This window comes from Lepeophtheirus salmonis, chromosome 14, assembly GCF_016086655.4.
Source record: "Lepeophtheirus salmonis chromosome 14, UVic_Lsal_1.4, whole genome shotgun sequence".
Taxonomy (NCBI): domain Eukaryota; kingdom Metazoa; phylum Arthropoda; class Copepoda; order Siphonostomatoida; family Caligidae; genus Lepeophtheirus; species Lepeophtheirus salmonis.
The window spans coordinates 7,947,233-7,958,081 of record NC_052144.2 but is presented as its reverse complement, the minus strand read 5'-3'; the positions used below and the strand labels follow the sequence as shown (position 1 = coordinate 7,958,081).

Below are 10,849 nucleotides of genomic sequence, written 5' to 3'. Positions count from 1 at the left end.
GGTCCAAATGGAAGAGCGACAGGACGTATAGCAAAAATTCGCCGAACACACAAAATTCTTCAAACCATTATCCCTCTCACAAACAAACTTAACATATTATATAACTTTAAACAATAAATATATGTTCTTTTTGACATGTACTAAGACAAAAAAATAGAAACATTTAGAATACCAAAAATACGTTGCCTGCGAAATTTGAAAAGTAACCTTTCCACACCTCATATATTTCATGGGATTGTCTGTGTGGGTGCGTTTATCCGTAAGTCACGCCCAAATTAAAGAATAGATTTTGTTAAAATTTTACAAGTTTCTTCTTAAGGCTCCAAAAACGGTTCTGGTAACATTTTTATTGGTGTTCAAGTCCATGCAGGCCTTTAAGTAACATTTTTGTAAGAACCAATTTTAGAGTAACAAACGACTATCTCATATAAAACACAAATAATGAACCTCAAATTTTAAGAATGATTTTCTCTGCTAATTGCATGTATCATTGCACAGTTTTTTTTTTTTTTTTTAAAGGAGATAATAAGATTTGGAGACAAAGGATTTTTGACAATAATATGAAAGCTGAGCTTTCAACTTGAATGTTTTTTCTTCTCTAAACCTTATTAACCTCCATTTAAAAAGTCCGCAAATTTTACAGTGTTTAGGTTTCGTTTTATATTTATTAAGCAGAAGATTTGTTAATTAATTTAAATTTCTTCATGTCCTGGGCAATACTGGGCAAACCTACTCTAGTAAGACATGACGTTAGGTTTTTTTTTATAAATCAGGGCATCATTCTTAATTTCATGACGTTGCCAACTTACAGTTTTATTAAAGATATTATCTCCACAATAGTCGAGGTTTTGTTGTTGAATTATTTAAAAAATCCGTGAGTTAATTTATTTTATCTTTAACATAGGAGATATATTTATACTTCTTCTAGTAATCCTTGGTTAAGCAATTGCAATAAATCTGATTAAAAGTCAATAAGAAATATTATTTGATGTATTCTTTTGATTTCAGTGATGCCAATATGTTCTGTATTTATTCAATAACGACGGAGGGATCTAAACTTTTCGACAGAAGTTACTATTTCATTTTCTCCCCTTCTTTAACTATATTAATATGTTTTTCGACATACAATATCACATAGATGGTTCATGTCAAATACATGAAATTTTGTCAAACGATATTTGAGCATTTAAGTATGCGAGAAAGTTTTAAAAAATAAAATACTTTTAAAATGACAGAAATTTATACCCAATAATGTGAGGATTATATCTGAAATTCCCTTCTCCCCTACAAAGAACGAAATGAGGGTTTCCTTAAACTTCTTTAACATACTTTGTTAGAGATATGCAACAGCCAGTGTGACAAAAACAAACAAATTATGCATTAGATTTGAAGCTCTGAAAGGAATCGCGACAGATGTCCATATTTAATAATTATATAAAGGTCATAGATTTGGCATAATGTATCTCTGTTTGGGCCGCCATGCTGTTATGTAAACCTACCTAATCGTGCTTCAATTTATCTAGGAAACATTTGCCAGCTAATGGATAAAATTAGAGGCTTTATCACGAGGTGGGATGAAACCTTCTGTATGGAGTAATAGAGTCGGAAGAATAAGAATTATATATGTAATAATTATTTAAAAAAGGTCATTTTATATCTTGCAAAAAATGAAGATAATATTGGGAAAAAAATTGGATTTTTTTTTTAAATATATAAGAAATATTGCTTTCTAAAAAAAAACTTCATTAAATGAAATATGGACACAATTAATTCCAAAAAATTAAAAAAATATTTTCTTAAAAAACGTCATTTGATAAATATTTCTATAAAAATACTAATATTAGGATATATATTTTTTAAGGGATCCCATATGAGTTGGGATCCCGAACAAAACTACGGGGTCGTCAATCAAAAAATTAGCTTAGTCTCATCCCTGGATAAAATGTCTTAATTAAAGTCGAATTCAATTTATCATGAATTTATATACATATATATATTTCATTTTTATAATAAATTAATTATTTCCCTATATATAAATATATATATTGGCATTTCAACAAATATAACAGACTATGACAATTTAATATTAACATAATAATAACTAATTATTAATCTAACACTTTTAGGCTTTTAAAAGTATATTTAAGTAAAACGTACAACTGTTAATGAATCATAAATTATTGCTAATAGATTTACATATTATGATAATCGCAGGTTTAATACTTATATTCTTTTTTTTAATGAATTATATAATGAGCCTATAATTTAAAAAATCATATAATTTCAATTCTACAACTTTGAGCTTGTGGCCTTCACACGGAAACAGAGATGATGAAATGCAATAAATTTATAATATCGATGATTTGCAGATATAGCAACTCATTTATACTTTTTTTCCAAACTATATAAAACTTATGACTATACTCAGAACTAATTTTAATGATATATTATTTGTCTCAATTTCCCCGGTCATTATTGTTTTATTCGATATATATATTAAAAAAAGTATTGGGCCTTTTTATCTCCCCGGACTTTTCTTCTTTTTTTAATATCTCATCAGAAACCAATTCCATCTCCAATATTCAATACTAAAAATGATTGTACTAAGGGTTCTTTAGCAGTGGGAAGCTGTAGGCGTTGAATAAATTAGTCATATCAATGTCAAATATAATTATCATAAATTCAACTCACACACATTTTCATTGCTAAAAAGAAACACATAAAAAAATAATTAGTACGGGCTGACAGGTGTGGCTGTAGAGGATTGAACTTTGGACTTCATTTTCCCTCCTCCGCCGGGGCCTCCATTACCAGAGTAATAATCGTAATCCGAATAATAGTCAGGGTAGTAGGAATGAGAGGGATAGTAGTAGTAGTCAGATTTCATTCGACCTATTTTGGGATTTGCTCTCCGTAAATCTAATTCACAATGAGCTAAACTCACTTTTCCAACTTTTAAAACTTTTTTCATGGACTCTTCTTTCTCAAAAGTCACGAAACCAAAGGATTTCCTTTCGTTCTTAATCTTATCTTGGGGGATTTCAAACTCCAAGATATTTCCAAAGTGTGAAAAGTATTCCTTTAGTTCTTCTTCTGAAGGAGATTCCGGATGAAGTCCACCAAAGAATACTTTGCCAGGTTTGGCTTTGGCTCTTTTCACATCCACTTTTTTAGAATTAATGGCGTGTGTGTTCTGTAGGACTTTGGAAACGGACTCTGTTTCCTTAAATAGAACAAAGGCGAAACATCTGGATTTCCCTGTGACTGAATTTAATTTCAAATTTGCGGATTCTATTTCTCCAAACTGTGAAAAATATTCTTTTAGTTGAACTTCTCCCGTTTCCCAGCAGAGACCTCCAACAAATATTTTTCGATCTTCATCGGATAAGTCTAAAATCATTCAAATATTATATGGATTAGTTTTTATTAAAATATATACAAACATTAATTGGGAATAAGGTTCGTTCAAAATATTTAAATTATAATATAGACGTCAAAGTATACTGCTATTGACCTAAATAATTTTCACAATAGGGTCTTCTTACCTTGTGGTTCCATCTTTCAAGCTCCCAATGTATGAGAACAAAAACAAAACACACAAGCAGTGATGAAATTATTGATTTTCCCCCTTGGACTACAGCCTTTTTTTTTTTTGCTTACAAATCCAGGCCGACTTTCTAATGTTAAGCTTATTTTTTCTTTCATAGTATTCCATTTGCAAAAAAGAGAGAGGGGGGAGGGAGGGAGAGAAAAGGAAAAATTTCTTTTAATTTTGGAGGATATTCAAACAATTGGCTCACCAAAAGAATTATAATCAGATATTCAACTTATTTGAAAAGTTCCTACGTTATATTGTATAATTAATTCATTGACTATATGATTATCATATCTATAATCAATAAAAAACTTTCATCTATAAAAACTGTCTCAGAAAATCTAAACATGGACTCTAACTTTTTGAACATGAAAATCTTTTAAATCATATTATCATCTGCTAAAAGTTGTTTTAATATCATTTTGGAAAGAATTTGTATACAGTTTCACGTACCTACACGTATGCGTCTTATCTGATTATAATAAAGAAAGTAAAAAAAGATAAAAATATCTTTGCCAATTATTGCATCTATATCATAAAATTAAGCTTTTATATATTGCAATAATCATTTTTAAATCTTTTAAACTTAAACAATTTTTATACTATATGAACGGAACATGTCAATGACATTAATTAACGCAACCTTTCTTTCTGTTAACTCATTTTTTCATGCGACATAAGTAACAAAAAAATATGTATAAAGTAACACTTAATCATTACATTGAATTTAGGAAACAGGTGAATAATCGAATTGGTGTCAAACGGCTGTTGTATAAGAAGTGTGTGTGTACACTTAAACATCTGAGATGGAGCATCTGTCCGGAAGTATTTACATATTATACTAAAACTGAGAGGATAATTATTTTCATATCCTGGAAGAGTATTGATACACAAGACGACTTGCTCATCAGTACTCTCTGAATAAGTATATCTCTTACCCCTAAGAGAAGAGTCATGACTCATGTAAAAAAGAATACATAACTTTCTCAATCCAATAGTTATAATTTCAACGTTACAACGAATCAAGCACCGTGAAATGAATTAAATGTTTAAGAGACACTTTTGATCTTCGATGGCAATCATTAAAAATATTATATCCTTGGATGGACACTTACGGATGTATTTTTTAAACAAAAAAAAAATCCGTAGAATACTAAAAGTAAGTAACTGGACGTGATAATAAAAAACAGTCAGAATGTCGAAACTTAACAGCAACAAATGATATTTATACATTTAAAAAAAACTATGACACATGTATGGAATTTAGTTAAAAACGAAATACAAATTTAAAAGAAAAGAAATATATAAACGTCTATATAATATAATTATATATAAATATTTTTAAGCTCTGATGGTTTAAACATCTTTTTTACTTTCATCAGGATTAATATCAGAAAATGGGGGAACATTTTTGGTCAATTCTAGATTGGAATTATTTGAATAAATGAGATAGTCAATGAGTAATTGTGGATAAAAGGAACGGAGTTCATTTAATGAGTATTTTCGACCCTCATCTTTGGATAGTATAAAGACAATATCTGGTTCATATTTCACATCCTTTATTGAGATAATTTTTCCTTCGTCTTCTTCTGACAAGGATTGCAGATCTTCATCGTTAACGAGTATTTCAGCTGCTTCAGCAAAGTCTTCATCGTCCGGCTCAGACTCATCGGTAACCACTTCTTCACGTTCTTTCACTTGAAACTTTAAATTATATCTTTTACTAAACACTTCGATATAATAGGATGCACCATTCCAAGTTCCCCAAGTAAAGATGCTTAAAATATAACCACAACTCAAGAAGTAAGATGAATACAATACCCATATGTAGGAAATCATGAGAATAGTATAACCAAACTGAGCAGTGAAAAAGACCATTTTTGTTCGAAATGTGTCCGGATTCAGGTCTCCATTCTTCTCGATCGGTAAATCAATTTTCCATTTATGACATATGGATCTAACAAGAGCATTTAATGGGTTTTTTCTATCACGTGAGAGATATCGGTAGCTGGTCATTAAATCACCGTCTCGAGCCAAGTGACTAGAAATAGGAGATGCTTCGATGAGAAAAATATATACTATTTGCCAGGTTAGGTAGGCAAGTAGAGGGTTGATAAATCCAGAATAGAAATCGATAGTTGAGGATGGGGGAGGGAAGGAAGGGTCTATGAGATTCCATCGAGTTAAATGACATTGCATAGGAGCAAATGCATGAATAAAGAAGGAAGTAACTTTGTCCATACTGTGAAAAACAAGAGAATTTTGCCATACTACAATTGCAGAGAGTATGGGTCCAAGTGACAAAACATAATTCAACTTAAACCAAATTTCATTACGAGGAAAGAATAGGGCCTGAGTCATGGTAGAAACATTAACAAAGTAACAAAAGTCTAACAGAAAATATTGGTATTTTTCTTGTTTATACGAGATGTAGCGAGCAAGAAACAAGAAGCTCAAAAGTCCACAAAAAAAATAGGGAAAGCTCCAAGGTACTCTATGAATGATGTATTGAGTCAAACATATAATAAGAACACCCAGAGTAAAGGAGAACTTATCCAACATTTTAACTTGTGGAGTTTCTTTGAGATGATCTCGAATTCTTTTGTTCGGATCTCCAGTAACAACAGCTCTAAATCGCCTTTGTGCTTTAGCAGGGACATCTTTGAGAATATCTTCAACACTTGTGACATGATTGAGGCTTGTAAACCTCCGTACAAGAGTAATTTGTCCATCGAGTCCGATACGGAATCGAAATATCTTATTGTTATCCCCTACCAAATGAAAGACTTTGCCTTTGAAATTCTGTAAGAGTTGAGAGCTGCGATCTTTGAGGCCCTTTCGGATTTGTTCCACAATTTTTTGTATATCTGAGAATGAATAAAAGAAATGTGATAATAATTATAAATAACGAATAAGTGTTGGAATGTTGTACAAACGTACCTCCGCTCAGGGAGGAAGAAGAAGCACTTGAGTCCTCTTCTTCGTTGGAAGAAGAAGAGGAGGAATCCTTCAACTTTAGTGACATAGGACCTTGCTTCTCACTTCTTTTATAAAGCAATTAAATACTTGATTAATAATTGTGAGTCGTGGGTTTGTTTTTTTCCTTCTCTTCTTGATTTTTTTTCTCTAGCTTCAACGACAGTCTCTCAGTCTGTTTGAGTCTATCTCGTCATACTCCCAAGAGGCGCAAACGCACATCACAATTCCTCCTCCATCTGGAGATAACACTTCTATTTATTCACTCTTTAATACTATAAAATCTGCTCACTCTTGGCATTGCAAAGGTCAAAAAATACACATCCCGTTCATTAATAAATAATAACTAAAGTGATATGGTCTCTGCTCAACTTTGAAAATATGACGTCATCGTCAGCTGTCACAACTTCTTTCTCTAAATTGTCATATCACGTAGAAAATAATAATGAATCACACTGGGAAACACGGATATTGTGCAAATTAATTGAAGACAATAATGACATTTATCTTTGAGCACAAAATGAGAATCCAAAACAGATCTCAGTTTTGCTCTCAGTGGTTTGAATTCTGAAATATTTGGGATTATAGTAATTCGGGACTATTATCGACCAGAGTCATTTTTTAACCATAAGACAATCATAAAATAAAATGTACGATAAATAAAACTTAAGTAAAAGTGTTTTGATGATTATAAAGTACTTTGATTGATTCTATATCTTGTTCTAAACCTGATTTATTATTTCCTCTTTTTTAGTGAAAAATAATGAAAAACGACACTCTTTTTTATAAGTTATTATCATTCATAGTGATACTCAATATTTAATTTAAAAAATGATCAATTTAAAAAAAGTATGTATCTCCAAGGAATTTTTTGTATTTCTTAAGTTTCTCCATTTTATATGTGAGTGTACCACCGGTTATTATATTGGACTCTGGAGTGTACTCGCAAATATGCAACATTATTATCAAATATATTGTTTACGATTTCAATATCAATTTAATGACGTCATACGTCTAATAAAGAATAACAACAAATAAATATTATAACATAAACATAGAGTGCAAATGAGCTCTTTATTCAAATTCAAATAAAATTTTAAATAATTATTTATAATTAATAATTATATTTGAAATATAAATATTCTCTAATATTCTTGAATGGATCTCTTCATTGTTTCGATCCTGATATCTCATTCCCACTTTACTTCTTCAAGAGGTCCGGTAATACTCCTCGCATGAATTTCTATCCCGTCGTCCCTCGTAAAATTTAGAATCCGAATTTGAACATTTCTTGAGATGTATGATTAAGTTAGAAGTATTTTGCTTTGGTTGTAACTCTTTGAGAACATAAAAGTCAACTTCTTTTGGTCTTAATGGTTAAAGAATGATCTTAGACCTTAGTAAATAGCAACTTCCATATAAAAAGCACATCTAAATATCAAATTTCACTCTCTTAGAAATGATTCAATTGTTTAAATTTGTTGTTTTTTTATAAATTTTAACTTCATGGTAATAACTTCAAATGGTTGTAGTACAATATGTTACATGGTACATGGAAGTATTTCCGTCTTTAATGAATGAAGATCAATCTTAGCAAATGAAAAGTAGAACTATATTTATAAGCCATTAAATCTCCATATACTCAAATGTTTTTGGCTATTTTTTTTTGTATTTTTCATATATTTAAATTTTACGACAATAGCTCATGTTCTGATAATACTTAATTTTTTACATTTAGTATCTTATTTTATTCAATTAGAATATTAGTGTCTTAAACAGGGGCTATCACTTGACATTGACTAAATCAACATGTCTATTTTATAAATACTTCATAATGTATCGTTTATATTTTTGTAAATCCTCTTTAGTAAATATATTTTGTGATAATAGGTAAAAAAAGAAATATATCGTATAAAGACAAGAATATCACAGATAAAGTTTAACAAAATATGATTTCAAAAAGAGTAAAAATATTTTAATAAATACAGGCGAGCCCAAATGTAATTTTTGTACTCTTTCAATATTTGCCATATTTACATCGGAAAACTTTTAATGTTTTTGATAATAATTATTATTTATTGACTAAAAATATCAACTTCTTATGAAAAAAATTACTTCCAAAAAGGTTAATATAACAAATACATTGTCTGGTTTTTTTTAACATGGTGAAGTCTAAAAAGAAACTTCTATAAAGTACTTGAGAGATCAACAATTTCCTTGAACTATAATTTGAGGTATAACCCTGTAGTGAGACAATTTCTTGCTTCAGTCTTATTCAACATGACCAGGACTAAAAAAGTACAGTGAGGTCATCAGTTGTCAAGCTACAAAGACATTTTAATCAATTTTTCCATCGCAAAATCCTCTGTCCAATGCATCATCACTAAATAAAAAAAACTGACCATGTCAAAAATCTTCCTCAACATGGTAGGAAGTCCAAGTTGAGCACACAAGTGAGAAATGCAGTCGAAGAGGTTGCTTAGAATCCAGCAGCAACTCTCAAAACCATCCAGCAGGGGTTGAAAGCAACATGAACTTTGGTTGGACGATCAACCGTGCAAAGAATGGATTCCGGGGTTGTGTACCAAGAAAGACGCCACTCCTCAGGAGTAGGTACATAAAGGTCATGCTGAAGTTTGCCAATGGCCACAAAGATTATGAACTTAACTTCCGGTGCACTTTGCTGTGGTCAGACGAAAAAAAGGTGGAGTTGTTTGCCTATAACCAGCATCAGCACATTTGGCGACAGAATGCCAACCCTTCAGCCCCAAAACCTCTATTTTAACAGTGAAACACAATTGTGGAAGCATAATGATTTGGGCTTGCTTTGCTGCCAATGGAACTGGAGAACTTCACAAAATTGATGGCACCGTAAAAAAGGAAGACTACATCGAGATTCTTGAAATGCATCTGCATCATTCAGCAAAGATGCTCCAACTTGGAAGACATTGGTGGTTCCAGCAAGAAAATGACCCAAAGCAGACATCCAAAAAAGTTCAAGAATGGCTCAAGAGGCATAAGGTTAGGATCATAGACTGGCCAACCCAAAATCCTGACCTTAACCCTAATGAGAATCTATGGACTACATTGAAAAGAAAAAAAAAACAGTATGGAAAAGATATCCAACAAATTTCAATGACCTTTGTAGATTTTGTAAAGAAGAGTGGACAAAATCGATTATGGCGTTTGCTTCAATTTGCTAAGGACTTATCCCAAGCGTATTCAATATTTGAAGAAAGCCAGAGGCGATGTCACAAAGTATTCTTATGTCATTTTGTTATTTTGGTATGAATACTTATGAATCTCCAAAAATGATATTTTGTTAATTTACTCCGACAAATGAATAAATTATTATATATATTTTTTTAATTACGAGTAGTTTCTGTTTACTTGGGATATTCTAAATGAGGATGTAGATCGAACATCAGGATCATTTCTATTTTCAAGAGAAAGTTCATATGTTGTTACCATAATTTCATCAAAATGAGGGATATATCTCGTCAATGAAACCAAATTTGGATACACGATATGATTTATTTTTATTCGTAAATCCAGATACCTTAACTCCTCTGATATAATGACAATCAGGGAAATGATCTTCTGGTCATCACCAATCGGCATCTTATTCTTCGGTTAACATATATCTTTGAAAGAAGAATTATAAAAATAAACTCAAACTGGTGCTACTATTTCTGCAGGGGCGTCTGCAGAAGGTGCGGGAGGGTTAAATTATGCAGCAGAGTAAAAAAATTTATAATTTATTTTTTTTGCCAAAAGAAAATCCTTTTGTTCTGTTTGAGTTTTTTTGACAGCTATGGATTGTCGAATTTTTTTCCCCCCGAAAAATTCAATATTTGAAATTTAATTTTTAAATTTTTTTTTTCCAAAAACATTGATATTCTGTGAAAATCTATTGATTTTTATAATTTTTTTGCCATATATTTTATTTTTTTAATGTTTGATTTAATTTAATATTTAATTTTTTTAATATTTGGAATTTAATTTTTGATTTTTTTTCCCCCAAAATATTTAATTTTTGATTTTTTTTTCCAAAATATTTATTTTTTGTAAATAGCTATAGATTTTTGAAATATTTTTTCGAAGAAATTAATTTTTAAAATAAAAAAAAAAAACCCAAGGATCTTCCGAAAATATAATCCTGTCGACGCCCCGGTTTCGTGTATGTAAATAAACTACTAATAACTAATGCTTATTGATAAACTAATTCCCATTGAAACAATCAATCTTCAAAACACTGTTTATTCGAAAAGAAGCAGT

The 10,849-nt window shown here is 30.6% G+C and overlaps 2 protein-coding genes across 3 annotated transcripts; both read right to left on the bottom strand.

The window, feature by feature from the left end:
• Positions 1–2,120: 2,120 nt before the first annotated feature.
• Positions 2,121–4,661, bottom strand: LOC121129039 (RNA-binding protein squid). 2 transcript variants are annotated; one of them, XM_040724706.2, is made up of 3 exons: positions 3,546–4,661; positions 2,692–3,390; positions 2,121–2,628 (listed from the first exon to the last, which is right to left on the bottom strand). In XM_040724706.2, exons 1-2 carry the CDS (start codon positions 3,556–3,558, stop codon positions 2,732–2,734), a joined length of 672 nt encoding a protein of 223 aa, XP_040580640.1. In that variant the 5' UTR covers positions 3,559–4,661; the 3' UTR covers positions 2,121–2,628; positions 2,692–2,731. The 2 variants fall into 2 exon arrangements, with proteins under 2 accessions (XP_040580640.1, XP_040580639.1); XM_040724705.2 differs by having other exon boundaries at positions 2,121–3,390.
• A 139-nt stretch (positions 4,662–4,800) lies between these two features.
• On the bottom strand, positions 4,801–7,310 carry LOC121129038 (uncharacterized). Its single transcript, XM_040724704.2, has 2 exons — positions 6,536–7,310; positions 4,801–6,462 (listed from the first exon to the last, which is right to left on the bottom strand). Exons 1-2 carry the CDS (start codon positions 6,618–6,620, stop codon positions 4,952–4,954), a joined length of 1,596 nt encoding a protein of 531 aa, XP_040580638.1. The 5' UTR covers positions 6,621–7,310; the 3' UTR covers positions 4,801–4,951.
• Positions 7,311–10,849: the final 3,539 nt, after the last annotated feature.